Source organism: Hipposideros armiger, unplaced genomic scaffold, assembly GCF_001890085.2.
Source record: "Hipposideros armiger isolate ML-2016 unplaced genomic scaffold, ASM189008v1 scaffold_152, whole genome shotgun sequence".
In the NCBI taxonomy this organism is placed as follows: domain Eukaryota; kingdom Metazoa; phylum Chordata; class Mammalia; order Chiroptera; family Hipposideridae; genus Hipposideros; species Hipposideros armiger.
Genome location: NW_017731502.1, coordinates 809775 through 833027, shown reverse-complemented (window position 1 = coordinate 833027; position 23253 = coordinate 809775). Strand labels below are relative to the sequence as shown.

Here is a 23253-nt window from a genome sequence, read left to right as displayed (position 1 = left end):
GGCTTTGTATACAGCCAACAGCCAACCACAATACTGCACCATTGTACAGTACAGCATAGAAAATGTCGACCAGTCAAACCCCTATCATCCCTATCATGGCACCAGCCAAAAGAAAGAAGTATGATGCAAATTTTAAACTGAAAGTTATAAACTTTGCTAAGGAAAATAATAATTGTGCTGCTGCAAGACAATATGGAGTAACAGAAAAGATGGTTCGGGACTGGAAATCAAATGAGAAAGCATTAAAGAGTATGCCAAGGGGTAAGTGTGCATTAAGAAGAGGCACCCCACACTGGCCAGAACTCGAAAAACATGTAGCAGACATGGTGGCTCAACATCGCCAAAACGGTTATGTGGTGACACGAAATACAATACGCTTGTTTGCACTTCAGTGGGCCAAATCAAATCTGATATTGTTTTACCTTTTATTTGGTGTGTGGAAGGTGTGCGGAAGAGGGGGTAGTCTTATACGGCGAGTATATAACAAACTCTGTATTTTGAGTGGAAATGTTAGGGGGTCGTCTTCTACGCCCAGTCGTCTTATACGCCGGCAAATACGGTACTGTATGATTTCACTTACATGAGGTACTTAGAGTGGTCAAAGTCATAGAGACGGAAAGTAAATGGTGGTTGCCAGAGGCTGGGAAAGGAGGAAATGGGGAGTTAGTGTTTAATGGAAACAGTTTCAGTTTGTGAAGATGGAAATTTCTGGCGATTGATAGTTGCACAACATTGTGAGTGATAGTTGCACAACATGGTGATGGTTGCACAACATTGTGAGTGTACTTAATACCAATAAACTATACACTTAAAAATAGTAAAATGGTAAACTTTGTTATGTAAAGTTTACTACTATTTTAAAATGTCATCATGTGTCCAAAAGGAGTTAACACTCTCTGCTGTCCCCCACGACCCCAAACTAGGCTTCTGTGCTGAGGGCTGGAGCTTTGGGCTGAATAACTCTTTTTCTAGCCACTATTTGCTTGACAGAGTCCTGTGGTATACAGAAAGAGTAGGATCCCTGTATTTAGGATACATGTTCAGTTGCACGTAATAGGTACCCAAAACAGCAGTGGCTTAAACAAGATGGAAATTCATTTCTCCCACACACAGTCTGGAGGTAGGCAGTGCAGGGCTGGCATGGTGACTCTGTTCCATGCAGTCATCAGGGTCCCAGGCTCCTCTAGTATTCTGCCATCCTTAGAGTGTTTCTTTCATTCATATGACTCAAGATGGCTTAGCATCATGTCTATGTCCTAAGCAGCAGGGTGAAGGAGGAAGGGAAGAGGGGCATGCCTCCTCTCTTTCAGACACTGTCATTTGGGGTCTCCATACTAGAAGTGGAATTCAAGTGCTGTCCGATGTATATTGTCTGTCCCTTGCATCCTCCAACAGGATATCATTGTCTTGCCTTGGCAGCCATGAAGGTACCCCACAGAGATCTTGGGAGCCCCATGTTGAATGTGATAGAGCCACATATGGGTGGAATCTGGGTCCCTGCATCATTACATGGAAGGCTGCCTGTCAAACATTTGCACAAGGCTTTGCATAAGTGAGAATAAACCTCAAATATATGAAAGATGAGATTTCAGGGTCTATCTATTGCAGCCACCAGCTTAACTAACTAACATTGTCTTAACTAACACAGAGCTTCATGAGTGGAGCTTGGGAAGGCAGATAACACAATAAGGCTGAGGCCAGGTTGGGCAATGGAAAGATGGCTTTGGAGCCAAGAGATCCAAATCCAAGTCCCAGCAACCCCACTTACAAGCTATGTGGGCCATTCAAACTCTTTCAGCCTAGTTTGCGCAAATGTAAATTGGAGATGATAATACAAACCACACACTATTTGTGGTATGGACTGTGAAGGAATCTGCAAAAAGACAGTTGAAAAAGATCTGCTTAGGACAGCAACAGACACCTGTCCTCTTCCCACTCTCCAACGAGGAGGACAGATGGGCAGTTAGAAATGGGCACAGCACATCATAGCTCAGGCTTGATGAGAAGCAAATGGCCCACTGTGGGTGCTTGATTTCTAAGTCATGGCTGAATACCCAGCCTTGGGCAGGAAATTGTCTGACTTGGATTCCACAATAGCTTTGATTTGAGACCTCAAATAGCCCCCTGAGAGCTCAGATTGATTGTGTTTGCAGCATGGACCAACATTTTCCCCAGGCAGCCCAGGAATGAGTCTGGACTTCCTCCCATTGTATTTCAACTGAACAGCACTGGTCTAGAAAAGCTGGAACACTCAACACTCTGGATGCCACTCTGGGGAATGTGGCAACCACACAGGTGCTCCTGGAAGGCTCAAAAGTACAGATGCTTCAAGGGTCAAGCACAGACCATAACAGAATGAAGAGGTTGGGTGCCATATAATAGCAAGTGGCTAGTACTGTGAGTTGTGTGGCAAATTGGATGTGTCCATAGCTCAGGTCAGCCCACAGCTGAACTAAAGCCTCAAATCTGGGGGCTGGCCGAGTGGCGCGATGGTTAAGAACTGGCTTGGGACGCCAGAGGGCCCCAGTTTGGATCCCACATATGAGGGCCAGTGACACTGCACTCTACAGCTAAGATGCTGAACAACAGTTCAACCTGGAGCTGGGCTGCCGTGAGTGGCCAGCGACGACGTAGGCTGCAGCCCCTGTGGCAGTGGGTTGCCATGGGCTACCATGTGTAGCCAGCAGCCAGTGTGAGCGGCCCTCAAGCCGCCGTGAGCAGCCGTCCAGAAGGCAGCGACTGATCTGCCTTGGCCGGGAAGAGCACAATGATGGTGCCAATTTGGGCCAGTGAAGCAACGTCGTCCACAACTAGACTGAAGAACAAAAGGTCAGCAACTTGTCTGTTCCCCTTCCCCCAATTCCCCAGCACTGTTCCCATCCCCCCAATTCCCCAATAAAAATCTTAAAAAAAAACTGCTTTAAAAAAAAAAAGCCTCAAATCTGAATTTATCAACCTTTACTCACCCAGCTTTTCTACACCAGTACTGTCTAATAGAAATATAAGTCACGTAAGGAATATAAAATTTTCTAGCAGCCATAATTAAAAAATATAAAGAGAAATGAAATTAATTTTAATATGTTTTACTTAACAAATAAATGATTCTGATCACCAATCCAAAAGTTTGTGTGTATGTGTGTGTGTATGTGCAGGGTGTGTGTGTGGCGGTGGGAAGGGTGAGGGAGGGTTCCTTCGCCACCAAGCAATTCTCAGGTACCAGCTGGTATCCTACCATTCAACTCAATTCTGACACTATCTACCCAGAGGTAGCATCAGATTCCACAGGTTAAGGGCTCAGTCCAACAAGACTCTCTCTCCCCGCTCCCCCAATTTCAGATGCCAATGGCAAGTCCAGGTTGTCACCTTTGCTTCTGATAAACAGGCTCTAAATCAGAGGTTCCCACAAAACCTTGGGTTTGATTACTTTGCTAGAGTGATTCACAGAATCAGGGAAATAGTTTACTTACTAGATTACCAGTTTATTATAAAAGAATATAAATCAGGAACAGCCAAATGGAAGAGCTACATAGGGCAAGGTATGGGGAAGGGGTGTGAAGCTTCCATGCCCTCTCCAGGCACACCACTCTCCCCAAATCCCCACATGTTCACTAATCCAGAAACTCTCTGAACGCTATCCTTTTGGATTTCTTTGGAGGCTTCATTACACAGGCATGCTTGATTAAATCATTGGCCATTGGTGACTGATTCAACCTCCAGTCCCATTCCCCTCCCTAGAAATCAGGAGGTGGGACTAAAAGTTCCGACCCTCTATTAATGGTTGGTACTCCTGGCAATCAGCCCTTACCCTCAGTTATTATTATTTTTTTTCCAAAAATCACCTCATTAACATAAACCTAGTTGTGGTGAAAAGGAGCTTGTTATGAATAACAAGACACCTATTTCACCTTTATGGTTCTCAAGGGATTTCAGGAACTGAGGACAAGAGACCAAATATTATGACAAAAGATGCTTCCATTACTCTTTCACTCCGGAAATTCTCAAGGTTTTGGGAATTGTGAGCCAGGAACCATCGACATAGACCAAATACTTTTGAAAAAGATGTATTTGGTCATATGAATGACCAAATATATATTTCTTATAAATCACAATATCACACTCAATATATGCAAAATATTTCAACATATAATCAATATTTACAAATATAATCAATAATATAATCAATATTTAAAAAATTTTCACACTCCCTTTTACACTATGTCTTCAAGATCCAGAATGTGCATTACACATCTCAATCAGAACCAGTAACATTTAAAGCACTTAGTAACCACACGTGGCTGGTGGCTGCTCTACTGGACAGTGCACTTTTAGGTAGCAGGCACCCCCAAGCCCACTGGGCACTTCCACAATTCCATGCCTTTGCCTACACTGTGCCCTCTGCCTGGCACAGACTCCTCTCCTTTCCCAATGTGAATTCCAGCACATACTTCAAAGGCTCTGTGCTTCCTTCCATAAGATCCTCATCTCTTTTCAAGTGCCGACCATGCTTAATTATTGTTTGCTGTCTCACTGAAAGACCAAGACCACATCTGAGCCATCACTTAACACACTGCATGGCACACACACACAGCAGACCCTCCGTCACAGTGGTTGGTTTTAGGAGTAACTGTAGGCCTCTATCTGGGATGAGGATGTTAGGGCACCAGGAAATTTTCTTTGAAAGTTCCCTCCATTAATATTTGCTTATAGGGGTCACAATAAAGAAAGTTGTGGGGTGGCACTGTTACCAGAGAAACTGAACCAGAGAGCTATGATTTGGGGCTATATGTATCTTTACTAGTCATTTGGTTCTTAGTTTATGATCCTCTCTAGGAAATATCTGTGCAACCTGGACATATAGCTATAAGGCCCCGTATATCTGGCGCCAGTGGCGGGTGCGGCATTTTATCAGCTGGGTAACTCGGGGTCAGTACTGACATCTGTAATGAGGATCGTGGCCACCAAGCTGCATAAGTCCAGAGTAGCTGTGTGAATGGTGCCGCTGGAGTTGAGCACACAGCAAGTGTGGCTGGATGCAGTGGTCCTGGAAGCCCTACCTGTGGGTAAAGGTGAATGTCTGACATGCCACTGGCTTTAGACATCTGAGCCAGGATATCGAGGAGATCAGATACAAACACAGGGCAACTCAGAACATGTGGAACCATGAGTTCACCACAGAGGTGCTGCCCAACTCCAGAAAGACTACAGCTCAGAGTCCAAGTGTGAAATGAGTGTTTTGGAACTTGGACAGCATTCTCCCACAGAAACAGAGCCCAGATGGGGGCTGCTCTTCCCAGGGTGGCATCCAGGATATAATGATTAAATTTTGAGCTGATGCTCTTGGGCTTAGATGAAGAAGAGGATGTGGACATTCTCCTTTGTCCTTTCCTTTTTCTACCTATAGCAAACAGGGAAAGACAATGATCATGTGGGTGAGAACACTGGCTAGGAGAGGGCTGCGGTCAGCCCTGGCAGGTTACAGAGTATAAGTCAGAGAACTGGGTCTGAATTCTGTCTCCACAGTGTGATTCTGGATAAGTTGCTTAACCTCTATGAGCTTCAGTTTCATTATATGTAGAACAAGATAGGTGCCATCCCTGCTCCATAGTGGTGGTGTGCAGCATAACAGAGATGGATACAGGAGGGCCCAAGCACAGCCTGTGATAAGTGTATCAGTCATCTTTTGCTGTGTAACAACCTCAAAGCCTCAGTGGCATATAACTGAGCATTTATTTCTCGCTCCTATGACTGTGGGTTGGCTGGGGCAGCTGTGATCCAGGCTGTGGGTCTGAGGTTTGGCTGGGGCGTCTCTGCTCCATTGTCTTCTTCTTGGGCCCAGGCCAGGGTGGGGCAGTAGCTACATGAGGTATATTCTTCTCATAGTAATGTCAGCAGATAACAGGGTAAGGCCAATTATGCAAGCACATTTCAAACCACTGCTTGACTAACGTGAATCACATAGCCAAGCCCAAAGTCAAGGTCTGGAGAAGTACAATCTGCCCATCATGGGGCCACAGCAAGCATGAAGATGGAGAACACAATTATGGGAGAGTGAAGAGTCTGGACCAATCACTCAATGTATTACACTATACAGAGAGAATTGTCACCACTCGTGGTAGTTCATCCAAACATTTCAGTGGAAAATCAAGTCGTTCTTATAGTATTTCCTTCTTTCAAAAGAAGGCTATCCTAGGCATTGTGGCATAAAATAAGAAGATGGAGTAAAGATTTAGGGAGAGTACAAGGGAAGGGAAGTGTTACCAGTAGGGCTGCCCATCCTTGAATCTTAGTTCTGGCTGTACCAGTCAAGATCTTGCCCTGAACCAGCACTGAGGGCATTAAAGGAAGGTTTCTACAGTAATCTGTCCAGGGAAGGTCCTAAGTCTGGTGTATAAAGGTTGTAAAACGATGCTTGCACCTGGAAGTTACGGTCATCAAGGAGCCCTCGAAATTTAGAGGGTGGAGAAATCATTTTAGAATTCATGAAGGTGAACATTAAACTGGGCTTAAGAGAATTAACTGTGTCTGATGAACAAAGGGGAGCTTTCAAGAAGGGGAGGGACATGAGCAAAAGTATAAACCTCACTGGTGCTCAGTGGCTCAAAACAAGACATTGCTTATTGTAGCTCTTAAGTCAGGAAGTGGGCGGTGGGCTGGGTTTATGCACGCCTCTGCAGGTCACTGGGGCCTCTACTTCAGTTTGGATTTGTCTGGAAGCACCTCAGCTGGGGCAGTTCTGCTCCGTGTGTATCTTGTTTTCCTCCTGGACCACTGAGCTAACCTGAAACATCCTTCATATGGTGATGGCAGAAACAGAAGAAGGCAAGAAGAAATGAGGCTTGGACCTGACACATCATCACTTCTTCCTCACTCTAGTGGCCAAAGCAAATCAGATGACTGAACTCCGGTGCTGGGAGGGTCCTGCAGATTTACATGGCGAATGGCATGGATACAGGGAAACATCAAGAATTGAGATCATTAATGGAAACCTATCTGAAAAAGGTACAGTGGTAGTAATGAAGCAAGGTTTTTGCAGAAAACTGTGTTCTCAGAGACTCCCCTGATTGGGAAAAGTCATCCCTAAGTCCCTTCGTGGTCTTCCTGCCATGTCCAGGCCAGCTGCCACTTCTACATCCCTGGCGCTATGGAGTTCACCACTTTCTGGGCAGATCATTCAGAATGGACAACTTGTAGGAAGTTCTTTCTGGTACCTGGTGCCTTTTTGCTTCCTCTCTTTAATCCTGGTTTTGGCACATAGGTTTTTGGCCCAGCAGCCATTCACACAATTGAGGAGTGTGCACTAGTCCAGTGGCTCTGGTTTCTCTCTGTGATTGAGCCAGCAGTGGACACATCAGCACAATGTGGAGCAGACTCATCACCCCCTGCCCCTCAGCAAGACACTAGAGTTCCCCTAACTGAGGAGACACACTTTACACCTTCCCTCCCTCACCCTCCACATCCAGCCCCAGGTCAAGTCCTGTGGGTTTTGCCCCTGCCTCCCCCGCCTCCCCCCACACCCATATCACTATTCTAGCTGTCTCTCTCCCTCTCCACTGCCATGTCCCTTGTCTGAGCTGCCACAGTAGCCTCTCCACTTACCCTCACCCTGCGCCATAATCTACTTTTCACACTGTGGCCACAGTAATCTCTGAACACTGCAAACATGCTTATGTCACCCACTGCTAAAAATGTTTCCCCTTCAGGCACATCTTGTCCACACTCCAGCATCTGTTCCGGCGATCATCTTTCAGGACCCCCAGCTCCCTCCTCATCCAGTTCATTGCGCCTGTCCCTTCAGGCTTCAGCTCATCTGTCACTTGCTCAGGGCACCCTCGCTGGTCTCCTTGACAAGGTCAAATCGCTCCATTACAACCTTTCCTAGCACCACAGACCTTTCCATTGTGACATATACCAGAATCTCCAACCTTCCATTCATTTCTGTGACTACTTGACTAGTATTTGCCTCCTCCACTATTCCATAGTGGCTGGGTATGCGTGCTGGGGAGGGTGGGGTTTGGGGGTGGAATTTGTAGTGCTGGCAGGTTCCTGTGGTGTAAATACAACCATGACAGATTTCAAGCTACCAACAATTGTGACTTACAAAATCCCTGAAAACTTAATAATCAGCTCTCATGAAGAGTACGAGCTGGCTCCAGCATACCACTGGGGACAGGTCTTGTATCTGGTTTTGTACCTTTATGATCAATAAAGTGTCTTCAAGATAATTGAAGGACCATAAAGATTTGGTGAATGAATGAATGAACAGTGCTGAAGTTTAAATGAGCCTTCAGGACAGCAATTATTGTTTCCAAAACATGAAAGACTTACAATACATGCCCAAGAAAGGACTAAGGGAGTTATGACATTCCTGTTCTCTGAGGACTATTTAGATATTTACTTAACAAACATGTCTATATTGGGTACAAATCCAAGCGCTTTACAAACACGAACCCATTTAACCTTTATAACAATTAAAAGGTAGATAGTACTAATACCTTCAATATACAAATAAAGAAACTGAGGCTCAGAGTAATTTGCCATGGTGGTGGAACTGGGCTTTGAACCCAGGCAATCTGATTGCAGAGCCCACATCCCTAACCACTATACTGTGTTACACAGGATCAGTTCTGGAATGAGAAATGGCCCATATTCCCCTCGCCCCACCCTACAGACATGGGTGTTTGCTCTTCAGGTCACTGCATCTCAACAAAGAAATAGAAATGGAAAAGATTTAGAGAGGAGGCTCCAACATAATGTAGGAGATGTTGGCTCTTCTGGATAAGGACACAGGAAAACAGATTAAGGCTTTTCAAGAAATGGACTTTAAATACCTACTAAATTCTAACAGTTGGGAATCGACCAGGTCAACTTTCATAAAGGGAAACATTAAAACTTGAGAGGTGAATTTGGGATGGTAGTATATGCACAGTGTTCTTCTTCATATATGGTCTTGCTTTACCTCTAAGACCACCCTGAAAGATGAGGCTCATCAGGACCATTTTAATTAACTGAGGACACCAAAGCTCAGAAGTTGGGGGATGTATTCCAAGGCCACAGAACTGCCCATTGGCATAACTGAGCCCAGGTCCCCACCAGAGGATGGTCAGCCTCCTCCGCCCTGTGCTGGTTCAATGTTACTTTCCAAGCAGGTCTCATAGAATCATAGCTGCTCAGAGGAAGTCAATTCCTGGAGCTAATTATGTTGAACAGCAGTACAAAGTGATATGTAATTAGATTCAAAGAAGGTTTACATAGACTCTGGGGTGATAGCCTAATATTGCAATAATAAGAGTTGGAAATATGTCTCTAACTTTTGATGCAGATGTTCATTTAACAAACAGACTCCTAGGTACTATGTGCCTACTGTGTGCGGGGATTGTCATAGTCAAAGATGAATTCCCTCCTTTAGTACCCATCCCATTTGTAGCACTGAGGATCACCCCAAAGGAAATGAAAGTCCTGATGTGGAGTTTTAGCATGGGAGAAAAATGGCATTAATTTAGAAGGAAAAGCTGGAATGATCTGACTGTGGGGTAATTTTGAACTCCTGGGTCAGCAATTAGATTTTATCCTGTAGAAAAAGAAGGGCCAATGAAGCAGGTGAATGACATCACCATCATTATCACCACAATAAAAATAATAGCTACTGTTCATAGAGCACCTACTGTGCTCAAGGCTTTTAGCCCTCACACCTACCCCATGAGGTCAGAATTAATATTAACCCCATTTAGTGGAGGAGGGGCTGAGGCAAGAGATAACAACTCATGAAGGGCAGAGTCTGGATCTGAACCTAAATCTACCTGAATTCAACTTACTCTCACCCTAACACTCTGCAGGATCTTTGCTTTTGAACATAGCCTGGACAGAACATGGGAACTGAGTTTCGGGAGCCATCAACATTTAGTTGGGTGACTAAAAGCATGAGAAACATCAAATATAAGAGGAGAGAAAGGAAGACCAGAGAAGCAGAGAAAGAAACTGCAGCTGAGGCAGGCAGTGTCAAGGCAATCATGCAAGTGTCAATTTTAAGAAGGAAAGAAGGAAATAATAGTGCAGAAAGTTACCTACAGGTCAGGCAGAATGAGGATGGACAAGGAATTGTAGAATTTGCCAAATTAAGAGGGTTTCCAGGGCTTCACCAGACAGCATTTTCAGAGGAGTGGTGGCGGTGGGTGCCAGATTGCTGTGGGCTGAGGAATGAGTGGGATGTGAAGACAGGGCATGCAGCATGTAAACTTACTCTTTCAAGAAATATGATAGTGAGGGGCAGGGAAGGAAGGAGAACTGAAAGGGGAAGATGGTGGCAGGAAGAGTTTTCTGGAAAGAAAGAGGTGGGAAAGACTTGAGCAGCTTAAAGTCAGGATGAAAGGAGAGGTTGAAGGCTACAAGACAGGGAGGCTCTCCCTGAGACAGCCTCAGAAGGAGCTCCAAGAGATGGAAGGAGAGCACAGTGGGTGGCTTAGCAAGAGCTCATCCGGCTGGACTTCTCCAGGGCTGTGAAATGATGGAGGTGGATCTGAATATCTTTGTGGCCCCTTGCAGATCTAACATTCTTTCCCCTTTCTCCTCCCTTCTGCCCCACCCTTCCCTTCTGTCCTTCCTCTTTCTCTCTTTCACAATATTTACTGAGCACCTACTATGTGCCAGGTCGTATACTAGGCTCTGTGGTTATTATAATGAACAAGATAGTGTATATCATCCTTACAATTGAGTGGAGAGAAGGACATTAATTAAGATGCACAAATGTGTGTATGTGTACACATTGTATGATAGTACTAATAACTGGCTAATGTTCAATGAGCACTTCCAATGTACCAAGTACTTTATAAGCATTTCTCATTAACTACACACACCCCATAAGAAAGGCACTATTGGTATTCCTTTTTGCAGATCAGGAAATTGAGGCTCAGAGTGGTCAGGTGACTTCATACAACAAAGCTAGGTGGAGCACGTGATTCAATTTAGCTTTGTCTGCTTCCTGGCACGAATGCTTAACTGACACACTATCCTGCCTCACCGTGTTTAGAGCAGTAGGCACCAGTTTGAACAAGATTTGGAGATGTCCCAAACCCTTGGGGAGCTCACAGAGTCCCTGAGTACTAGGAAGAAACCAAGAGTTCCTTTACTCTCATTTCCCTCCAAGTGTGGTTGCTGGACCAGCAGCAGCCTCGGCACCTGAACGCTTGTTTGAAACGCAAAAGCTCCAGCCCAGCCCGACCCACTACGTAGCAGATCAGGATCTGCAGTTTAACAAGACCTGCAGGTGACTGGGGTGCACATTAAAGTTGGAGAAGCCTGGCCTAGAGCCCACTTCATTTATTAGAGAGGAGAAACCGAGGCCCAAGCATTTGGAGGTAACAGAGATGGTGGAACCTCAGGGCTTGGTGTCGGGACCCAACCTAGGCCTGAGTGGGCGCTTCCACTCGTGTCCTAGGAGGCCAGTGGGTAGGTCAACGAAAGGGAGGGCGCGCAAGGCGCTGGAAGGTGCTTGGCGCGCGCAACGCACTGGGCGCGCGCGAGGTGCTCGCCGACTCTCGGGCCCAGCCCGCCTGAGGCGGCGTGGGCGCCCTGAGCGCCCGGCCGCCGCGCCGCGTCCCGGTCTCCGTCTCGGTGTGGGCCCGGCCCCTCAGCTCCACCCCCTGCCTCCCCCTCCCGCCCGCTCGCGCCTCCTGAAAAGCCAGCCCGCCTGGGGCGGCGGCGCAGAGCCGGCCCGGCGCACGAGGCAGGCAGCGCGGCCATGACGGCGGAGAAGGCGCTGCCTCTGGGTAACGGCAAGGCTGCCGAGGAGGCGCGAGAGTCTGAAGCGCCGGGTGGCGGCGGGGGCGCGGCGTCTGCGCGCGACCCGCGCGACAAGCGGGACAAGGCGGTCCACGAGCGCGGCCACTGGAACAACAAGGTGGAGTTCGTGCTGAGCGTGGCCGGGGAGATTATCGGGCTTGGTAACGTGTGGCGCTTCCCTTACCTGTGCTACAAGAACGGTGGAGGTGAGGCGGCCCGCGACACTGAGGAGAATGCGGGGGGTTGGGGCGGGAACCAGCCTGGTGGGGGCGGGGAGCTAGGGGTGAGCGCGAGACCCCTCCCGCGCCTGCGTGTAGCTGGACCCTCGGGAGAATGCCGGCCCGGGGCAGCCTGGCGCGTGAGCTTACCCCGCGGCAAGGCTCACCTTCCCCGTGCGCATGCGCACCTGCGCTTCGCACCTGAATGTGCCTCCAGCTAGCACGCGGGGATTTGCCTGGCAGGTGCATGTCGTCCCAGCTGGTGGTGCAGACCAAGACCAGGAGCCCTTGCATTTTGTACCTTAGCTGCTGTTTGGGTCAAGAGACAGACCCTTTGAGCCTCAGCTTTCCTAACGGGAAACCACCGTGAAAGAAAGGGACTCTGATAATGATGTGAGTTGGCTGGGGCCTTGAGTGCGCACTGAAATGCCAGGCTCCATACTAAGCTTTACCCACATCGTCGTATTTCATCCTTACAGTCACCTCTGTAGGCCGTGCTCTACCCATTTTGCAGATGAGGAAACTGAGGGCCAGAGAAGTTACTCATTTAATAAGTGATAAAGATGGCTTTCTGACACCAAAGACTTTTTTAAAAAAAACCTGGGACTGGACCAACAAACAGGGAGAACTTTTAGAGTAGGCACTGCTATTTGGTTTTCTTTCTTTTGCTCTTAAGGCCCTTTCTAGGGCCTCTTCTTGGGCCTCTCTGGTGGAAGAATTGGCATCAAGCAGTTGCTTTTACTGGTCTCACAGTCACCCATGACAGATAGCAATAACATTGCATGTGAGGGATGATGAGAGAATTTGTAGTGACAACATATCCAAGTAAATTTGGTGGCGATGCATCAGTAATCCTCAAATCTCTCAGCTCAAGGAAGGGGCTCCAAACTTCAGGAGTTCCCACTTGTCATTATCAGCAGGACAGTCAGCAGGTCCAAGGCAAGGGGCCTTGTAAAACCTTATCGGGTGGCATAGGTTCTCCAACAAAAACCATGTGTCTAAGTGCCCCTCCCTGTCTTTGCTGTGCCCCTACCCCACCAGCAGATCCCCAGATCCCAATGAAGGTGGCTCAAAGTTGGCTGGCAGGGACCACACTTTTAAGGCTGCGTGGAGCCAGAACTTCCTGTGGGAGCAGCTGCAGGGAGAGCGAGAAGGGTACTGCTTGGCCTGAGCCTTTTCTTTGGAGACATTCATCCTGAAGGCACAGGCTGCTCCAAGCCTGCTCTGCACTGGTAATGAAGTGGCCGCTGGTGTTGGTGGCTTGGCAAAAGGTGCAGAGGGAGTGGACTCGGAGACCCTGAATGTGCCCTGCACCCTCAGCTGTGAATCCCACCTCCCTTTGCAGATTCAACCTTCCTAAGCTGCCATGTCTGCTTAGAAACTTATGGAAACCCTTTAGGAGAGCCCCAGGCAAAAATTGTTTTAGCATCCTTTTTTATACAGGAAATTGTTATGCCAAAACTAAAAGCATTCCTAAAAGCAGAAAACAGGGTAAGCTGGGTTAATTACAAATTCTGCCAGATCTTTTTTTTTTTTAAAGTTGTAGTGAGTAAAATTTAAAAGTGAGTGGATTTTTTTTTTTTTACTCTAACTTGCCAAGAGTCTCCATTGGGTAAACAGATATCCTGGTTTAATTAAGCTAGTTATAGTAAGGATTACTAGCTGTGTGAGTACATAGGACAAAAGGCTTTTAAAAATGTCATTTGTTAGGTTCTAGAGAATTCACAGGTAAATTGCAGCATATTAGGGAACCTACAGCTTTTAAAAATCACTTAGGTTGAGACCCTCTTATCCCCTTTCATATACTTTTTGCCTTCTTATATAGCTGGGGATATCTGTTTATCAACCATTTACCTTTTGAAAAAATGCCCACACAGCTCTACTCATAGATATCAACAGTAAAGTATTTCTTTCCCAGTGTAAAATTGTAAAAATTGTCTTGTCCAGAAAAGCTAAGAACCTTTCAAAACCTGTTAGATACGGTCCTCCTATCAAGATTGATCCAAATTGTTGCTATTGATCCTGCGGTTGAAGAGACTTCATTTAGCAAAAAGCAATTTCAGTTAAAGCCTTCATTTGTGAGATCAGATGGTGGGAAATAGCATGTGTTTTCATGCGTTGTTATTAGACAGGAGGGAGAGAATGAGGGATTTGGAAAAATCCCTTTCTGGTTGTAATAGCTCATGTTCACCTCAGTTATTTAATTTGTTTCACAGAAAGGCCCAGGCAATGGGTATTGTGTTTCAAGACAGGAGCACTAAAGCTTACAGCTGTCTTTTCTCAGACTGATCCATAGCCAGTCTTTCTGGACAGATTCTTGCAGCAAACTGTTTATAACTCAACGTTATACCTGGGCCTCAGGTATAGGAGCCTGATGTTGCTTACTGCATATCTCAAGAATGCTCATCTGTATGAAAAAGATAGTTTGCAGGTCACTTCCAAAGTAAATAATAAGGGGTCCCCTTACCTGGCCTTTTGGCATTACTTTAGAGTAAAAAAAGAAGGATGCAACATTCAGGGAGGGAATGAATTTGACCTGTTTTGGAGGGTGAAATGTATAAATAAAGAATCAAGCAAGTCAAACACTTTCTTTTACATCATCATCTTAGCTATACAATAATTCTCTGAGATAAGTGGTGCAGATATTAAGCATGAGAGCCCCATTTTACAGATGAAGAAGTTGAGGCAGGGAGAATGTGAGGTAGATTACTCACAGTACTAGGTAGCAGAGGGCACAAACCCAGGGCCACATTTCCTGACTTTGGTCCTCATAGTGGCAACCTGAACTCAAGCTTAGAGAACATTATGTCTTGCCTGTAGTAGGTGCTTGTACAGAACATGAAATGGTGGTGCGATTTTAACCATATTCTCTTATTTTGCATTCTTGCAGGGGCATTCCTGATTCCATATGTGGTGTTTTTTATTTGCTGTGGAATTCCTGTTTTTTTCCTGGAAACAGCTCTGGGACAATTCACGAGTGAAGGTGGCATTACTTGTTGGAGAAAAGTTTGCCCTTTATTTGAAGGTAAGTGTTGAGTTAATCAGAAAATAAAATGATGCCTAGGTGATGTCAGGCTGTGAAAAGTAGCTGAGACTATTTTAACAAAGTGGAGAGAGACTCAAATTGCTCCCTTTCCTTTGGTCTTTCAGGGATTGGCTATGCAACTCAGGTGATCGAGGCACATCTAAATGTGTACTATATCATCATCTTGGCATGGGCCATTTTCTACCTGAGCAACTGCTTCACCACCGAGCTCCCCTGGGCCACCTGTGGGCATGAGTGGAACACAGGTATGGCTCCTAGGGAGGGTCTCTCTGCTGGTCCTTCTGGGAGGCCTGGGATTGGGGGTGGGTGTCCTTGTCCTGGAGACCAATCCTGGCCTCTAGCCTTTCACCATGAGTCCAGATTCCACTGAAACTAGAAGTCAGTTCTGCACTGGGTCTGGGTCCATTCTGTGGGTTGCAGCCCTGAAACCTGAGCTGAGCCCTGGCCCAGAATTGGCATGGGGTAGAAGATGGTGATGCTTTTGCCTTGCTTTGCCAAGTACAGAAACTGAGCCCTTTGGGGCCAGAGGGGGGATGTGAGGGGTTCAGGCTCCAATTCCAGCCCTGCCTCTCCAGGTGTCAGATTTTCCTTTGTAAAATGAAGGGGTCAGACTACATCAAGTGTTGCAAACAGGGGGCCAATAGGCTAATTAGGCTTTAAATCAGTGACCAGCAAATTTTAAAAATATATTTGGTTACCTAAATTGAAAAATCAGAAGACTTCACATGAAAATACAGATTTCCAGCTTCTGTTGAAATATTGAAAAGAACTGCCAACATCAGACCCACATTCCCATAGTCTTGCTTGGCAGCAATGGCTGTAGCTGGAAAGTGGCTGTTGCCTTTGGATGAGGCCACAGTCCCCACCCAGTCCACTTTGCTCATATACTTTGTCCAACCTAGGTAGGTATTTGAATTCACCAGCCTCACCCCACGCCCCTTGAATGGATAACTTTTTAGATTAGGTATTAATCTAACTTATTAGATTACTAATATGCTGTTTGCTTTTCAATTTGTATTCCTATCGGGGATTGAGTCTTAGAATCCAGAGAAGGCAAATCCATACCAACTCTTATCTACAGTGGTAGTGCTTAGAGCAGACATCACTAATCAATTCTAGAACTCTTTCCTTTTGATTCTAGTCTTGGCCTCAGAACCCTTCGCAGCAGTGCTCCAGGCAGCCAATGCCTTTTGACTGAAATTGGCATACGCACTTTAAGCTATTCACCATTCATGTGGTTAGGGTGTCCTTGAAAGTGGCCTGTCATCCTGAAGGCTGAGCTACAGTAAGACTGGGTAAGATGTCTGTCACCAGAGGAAGGAAACAGCAGGCATCAGGTCTAGAAAGTGCATTGAACCAGCTTCTAGTTCTGCAAGACTTTACCTTGCTCTCCTGCCCCTCGCATTTTGTGGAGGTCTCACTGTCTCACTTTAGTGCCCTGGTTCTTAACCTTTTTTGGCCAGGAACCTCATAGAGATGTTTATCAAACTAAATTTCAAAGACGCTTTCTTGGAAGCCTGTGAATCTTCTATGATAACTTAACTGTGTGTGTTTATTTTGAGGACACTCTAAAAATATACGCATGTTCAGGATCGCCTGTACGGCCACCTTATAACTGAGGATAGCCAGGAGATCTGGGTGCCTGCCTTTGTGAGTGTTCACAATTTAAGATGCAGCCTTGGTAAATAGGATGATGGCAGCCAAGGGAAAAAGAGCGGAGAGATTTAATTCATAAATGGTGCATTAGTACTAAGTGACATCCAGTTGAGAACACAACAAACTGTGGGAATAAAGGTTTTGCAAAGTGTGAACAGAAAAAAATGGTGATAGGGCTGAGTCTCAAATAGCCCATAGAAGAATAGGCAAGCTGAACTGAATAGACCCGGCCTCCTGCCTGTCCGTTCCTTTTTCTGTTGGGAAATCCATCCAATTTCACAAAATGGCATTATCTTACACATCCATTTTATGCTATCATTTGAATTGTATTGGGTCTGTAGTTGGTATTTTGTCAATTTAATTCTGGTTTTATAGTTGTATGAATACTATAATCACAAAGGCTTTATGACTCACTGTTTATTTGTACATGATTAAATATCATCTTAATAAAAATGCCTTGTCAACCTTGGGTGTGTGAGAAATTTTTTTACTCTAGAAAAAAAAAATTTTAAGAAACAATTTTAGAGAATGTGATCAAAACCAAGGACTCCTATCTCCAGTAAAAGGCACAAAGGGCACATCCAGGTGTTTCACCTATAATATCAGGTTTCCATACTTCCCTCAGGACCATCTGTGGACCCTTCTGTTCAGAATATGGTTAGCACTTGCCAAGTGGAGTGGGAAGCAGGAGACGATTGGGGGAATTTTCCTCAGTGGACTGCAAAGCTTTCTCTCTCACTCTCCTTTCCCCTTTCACTGGCAATGTGTGAAACAACACATACAGGAGGTGCTTCCCACCCCCAGAGACTGGAGATGTTTGAAGGGTTCATACACACATGAGAAGTGAGAAGTGCTTGAGTGAAGCTGCACAGTGGCTCCACGCTGGCCACTGTGCTGGGCCTAGGGGCTCCACAGTGGGCGCAGGAGGTTCGCCCCCCCCTCCAGGAGCTCACTGTCTGGTGGCTGAGGTGGCTCTGTAAACAGAAGGGTGCTATAAAGAGGCATGGGTCCCGTGGTGGCAGACAGAACTGGGCAATGACCATGGAAAAGGGGATGGAACATTGGCTGAGTTGCTTCCTGGTTCTGCCCCTAACTGGCTGGTGATTTGTAGAGCTGGGAGAGGGTATGGGTTGGGGTCACTTGACTACTTCTAAACCTGGAGTCCTCCTCTTCAAAATAAGGTGAATGAGAGAAGGTGATTCCTTGGAGGGCCTTTCAATTCTAACTTTCTTAGAATTCAGGAGAGGAAGATCAGGGAAGGCTCCCTGGAGGAGGGTTATATGAGTTGTTCTGGGCCTTAAAGGATGAACACTTGGATGTTTTTACTTGAGATTCAAATCTCCCTTGGTCATCAAGTTTCACGAAATGAGGAGAGACCTTCAAAAAAATCCTTTCTTGGACTGATTGAGTGAGGGAGAGAATAATGAAAAAGCTAGGGATCCTTTGCACATGTAAGCTCATGTCATTTCATCCTATCGTCACATATTTATCAGGCAGCAGTGAGATAAGCCTCTTTGTACATGAAGGGAAACTGAGTCTCAACTGCATTACTGCCCTAGGGGCACCACAACTAACCCAGTCCTTTAGTCCCCCAATTCCTGCTGGGACCACTGAGCAAAATGGGAAATCCATGGCCAGGCCTTCGACAGGGAAGTGAATAAAAAGGAAAGGAGATTTGGGAACAAGGCAGGAAGAGTTCAATAGGGCACATTGAGTGAAAATGAGAGAGAGAAAGTGTCCTGCCCCCAAAACCTTTCCTCCTGTTTGAATCAGACCAAGCCTCTCAAACTGTTTGTCAGTTATTGATATTTACCCTCGGTGTTCTTTGAGGCGTGTTTACTTGGAGCGGTGAGATAAAACCACCTGGTTGCACCATCGGCTCTGAATGTTTTTCAAGACCCAGCCCTTGCAGAGGTTAATCTTCTTCTATTTCTTGTCTTGTTTCCACTGTAGAGAATTGTGTGGAGTTCCAGAAACTGAATGTGAGCAACCACAGCCATGTGTCCCTGCAGAACGCCACCTCCCCCGTCATGGAATTTTGGGAGTAAGTGGAACATGACTTGTCTCCCTTAGCTGTGGGGGCTCCATCCTGGCTCTGCTCAGCCGACATTGCAGGAAAAAACCTGACGCTTCCTCCAGCCTGGCTTCCTGGCTTCTGTAGGCATTTGAATGCATTGGAAGCCAGAGTGGAGATCTTTAGAGGTTTCCTAAAGGGACAGCTAAGAGAAATGCTTTCTTGTTCTTTGATGACATGTCAACATGCCTAGTTGCTTAGGAGGGCAAGAAGTGCTTGGTAAAATGGTGGACAGTTTAAAAATTCATTTTTAAAAAGAGTGAAGATGTTTGCAAGAAGTTAAGCCAACAGTATATTTAGCCTGGAAAGCAGAAATCTCCAGTGGGGAACAGGTTAGCTTTCTTTCAGCAGCTAAAGTGTCATGCGGAAAGAAAGTAGATCAACCTTAATGGATAGAGGTTATCAAGAGGCAGGTTTCAAATGTACTTAAGGAAGAGCTTAGTCTCACAGTATCTGCAGGTACTTCTGAAGGTTGTGAGCACCCATCCCCCAAAGTGTTTGACCAGTGTCAGGCTGCTGCTGATCACTGTTGGGGAGGTGTCTGAGTCCACTGACATTACAGGCAGTGATTGTGTGGGTGGGCATTTTCCAGGAGATGGGCATTTTTCATCAGTGTTCCAAAGGGGTCTATGACCTGGGAGTTATAGGACTGCCACATATGGTTGTATTAGTGGTTCACTGCACAACCCTAGGGGGCGTCATTAGCACTGAAATGTGTGCTCTAGATTGTACAGTGCCAACCTGCATAACTGTGCACAGCAGCCCTGACTTAGAAGCATCTATAGTAAAGGTAGGAGGATCCTCTGCCCAGCGTATTGAAGAGAAGTTTCCTCTGTGGGTCGAGGGCAGGCTAAATGCTTTCTGAGGCTTTTTAATCTGAAAAAGTCTGGTTTTGTTGAAGAACCTCCCCTACCCTAATACTGATTAATAGTAGTGTGGAGGGGCAGTGGTTTTATGAATGATTTTTATTCTTTTCCCTGGTACTATCCCTCTCCTACCCTGTCTAGGGGTCATTGTGTTGAATTTAGATTTATCATTCTCATGTTTATACTAAATGTATATGTAAATCCCAAATAGTACCTAGGTCTTTCTTGTATGTGTTCAAATTTTATATTAATGCTATCCATTACTTACATTTTTTACAACTTTGTTTCTTTGTTCAATATTGATTTTGAGATGTATTTCTATTGATATATATAGCTTTGGTTCATTCATTTTTTTCCTGCTATATAGTATTTCACTGTATAAATAGACTACATTGTATTTATCCAGCTCCACTGGATGGGCATTTAGACTGTCCCTTTTCCCACTCTTATTAAGCACATTGAGTGAATGTCTTATCCACGCTTCCCTGTGTGCCTGAGTGAAGGTTTCCAGGTCATTTACCTAAGAGTGGAGTTGCTGGGTGGTAGGGTGCATGCATTATCAGTTTTATCAGATAATGTCAAATTGCTTTCTAAAAGGACTATTCTATTTTTTTCTCCAAACGAGTGTGCGAGAATTTCTACTGCCCCACATAATAGACAGTACTCGGTCTGGTCAAAGCTTTTAAGTTTTGCTAGTGTAATGGGTATGAAATGGTATCCCACTATTTTAAATTTGCATTTCTCTATTGTCAGGTTGAGCATCTTTTAATATTTGTTTGTTTTCTATTTGGGTTTTCTTGTTTGAGCTTCCTGTTCATATCCTTTTCTCTTTGGATAGTTTGTGTTTTCTCATAAGTAGGAAATCTTGATACATTATAGATATTAGTATCTGTGTTGCAAATAGCTTTTCCTAGTGTATGGGTTTTCTCAAATACTGCACGTAGGGGGTTTCAGTGTTATGGAAGTCAAATTTGTCAATCTTTTTGGTTTGCACAGTTGGTGTCTTAAGAATAATTTCCCTACCCCAAAGTTGTAGCAATTTTCTGTATTTTCTTCTAAGAGTTCTAAAGGTTTTGTCTTTCACATTTATGAATACAATCTACCTGGAATTTTATTTTTGCATATGATATGAGAGAGGAATCAAGTTTTTAAAAATATAATAACCAATTTCTCCAGCAGTATTTACCAAATCGTTCATCCTTTCCCTACTGATTTGTAATGCCATCTTCCTTATATCATTTTCCTAAAGGCACTGGTCTGTTTGGGGGCTCTCTGTTCCGTTCCATTGGTCTCTTTTGCTAATTATGTGTCAATACTCCATCTATAGTTTTATTGTAAGCCTTGAGCTGCGAAGGCAAGCCCCTTACTTTGTTCTTTTCCAAAATTGTTTTAGTTTTCCACATGAATTTTAGAATCAGCTTGTCAAGTTAAAAAACAATAAAGAACAAAACAACTCTGTGGGAATTTTGGTTGAGACCATATTGAATTTATAGGTTAATTTGAGGAAAACCGACATCTTTCTGCTTGAGCCTCTCTGTGGGTGAACACGGGATAGCTCCCCATTTATTTAGGTCTTTTAAATTGCCTGATGGAGTAGTGCTACTAAAAATGTGGTCTGTGGAATAGTAGCTTTACAATCACCTGCTTAGAAATGCAAATTCTCCAGCCACCCTCCCCCAGACCTAACCAGTGATAGTCTCAAATAGAGGATCCATATGATATTGTGCTAGAGAGGAGGCTGCTGTGGTGGGTGGGCCTGGGTGGCCTTTTCCCATCCCATGGGGCTATGATTTCCCAGAGGAATGTCACAGAGACTTCTTTTGGACCTGCACATTTGAGGGTCTGCAAAACATGGTCTCTGTGCTCCCTTAGAGAACCCATCGTAAAATCCCACACTATACAAAGTCTCTATATAATGGACTATTGTTTTGTACCTTTCATTTCCTTTGTAACATATAGAAAAACCTCAGTTGAATCATTATTTGTGCAATGTGTTTGCTTATAGTCCAAATTCCCCATAGGCAGTCATAAACAGCATCTTTTTTGGTTTTACTTACTAATACTGCTCTATATAAGGCCCCCAGTGAATGATTACAGAAAGGATAGATACATGGGAGGAAGGCAGGTGGGCAGGCAATATTTTCTACAAAATACTACATGAGGAGAGTCAGAGTGGGCTCTGGCCCACTCGTCTTGTCACTCAGCTCCCCAGCAATAGCACTGATTGTTTCCAGGATGCTTTTGCAATATCCATCTCACCCACTCATTTGGACAGCGAGGTTCAGGAGGGGATAGCTAGTCTGTGTCCTCAGGTGTAACTGGACCCTTTTGCCTGCTACGTGGTCATTCAAGATGCAAGTCCATGGGAGAATGAACCCATGGTTCTAGCTTTCTATTCAGATTGTATTTGTATCATCTATGCAGTATTGAATTCTACTCCCTAAAAACACTCAAATGTTGGTGTGACACTCAACCCTTCAAAAAGATGCTATTGTCACACAGTTCTAATTCATCTTTTCCCCAGAGGTAAGCTTGGAACGTAGAGACTCTGTGAGATGTGCATAGCATCCTATGAAAAACTCTTTGGAGCCACATAAATTTGAGGACTGAAAGGTATGCCTTTCAGTAAGAACATCTGTTGTCTTTGACCCAAATCCCCAAACTTATTTTCTTATGCAATTATTTAGAATGCCTTCCTCCCCCCACCCCATTCTCACTCCCTGAATGCTAGCATTCCACTAAACATGTTGTGACAAATACTTTGTCAGGAGGAAGCTCTTCCTTAAATTCAGCTGACAGTTGACTTCTGGGGCCTTGGAAAGAACAGGTCTAATTCCTTTCGTATGTGACAGCCCTTCAAGCGTTGGACCAGGTTTCCTCAAAAATGTTTTTTTTCTCCATTTCTCTTCACTGTTTCATTGTGGTGTGGCTAGCTCACAGGTGCCTCACCTTGGTTCACATCTCCAGTGTGCTCCTGTCGTCCTTTTCCCACTGCCTCTGACTTCAGGGACCTCATTCAGGGCCACATTGCTTGGCCAGAGTGGACTGCCTCAGCTGTCTGCATGTTCGTTTGATAGATGCCTGAGCTCCTGGGGCACGTAGGAAGGACGCTGTGCATTTTTGAAGGAGGCAGAAATGTAAGATGCGGTTCTAGCCCCCTAGAAGCAGAGATGAGACAAGCCCTCAGATTATCATAGTATCAGTTACAATGTGATGCTCCCCTGCCCACAGCTGGCCATGGCTTCACCCTGACCTTGGGCACCTGGCCTTGCCCACCCTCATTCTTGTAGGTTCATTTTCCCTTTCGGGCTATAATTAAAATTACAGGCTTAACCCGTGAAAATAGCTCAGGCCTTGCATCGGTCCTAGATCCTGGTTTGGGCAGAGGGGCCTAATGTCAAATTTCAAAATTAGGCCATTCTGATTTCCCTCAGTAACTCAAATGCATCTGTGTATTTATCTGGCATCCTCTGTGCATTTATCTAAATATGTTTGCAGTTCTAAATTGTGAGCCTGAGTCCTGTGGTGGGATTGAGTGCTATTATGGATGTAACCAGCATTGTGACATCAGATGGGCTTTGGTCTGTTTTTCACTTCCCTTTCTCAGGCCCTCAAGTC

General features: G+C 45.2%; 1 protein-coding gene across 1 annotated transcript in view; it reads left to right on the top strand.

Moving 5' to 3' along the window:
- The first annotated feature begins 11618 nt into the window (after positions 1-11618).
- Positions 11619-23253, top strand: part of SLC6A11 (solute carrier family 6 member 11) — a 151247-nt gene continuing 139612 nt past the window's right edge. The window contains exons 1-4 of the mRNA XM_019651107.1: positions 11619-11981; positions 14884-15018; positions 15144-15284; positions 18649-18739. Of these exons, the coding sequence (XP_019506652.1) occupies positions 11735-11981; positions 14884-15018; positions 15144-15284; positions 18649-18739 (614 nt within the window). The 5' untranslated portion in view covers positions 11619-11734. The remainder of the gene's footprint in view (positions 11982-14883; positions 15019-15143; positions 15285-18648; positions 18740-23253) is intronic.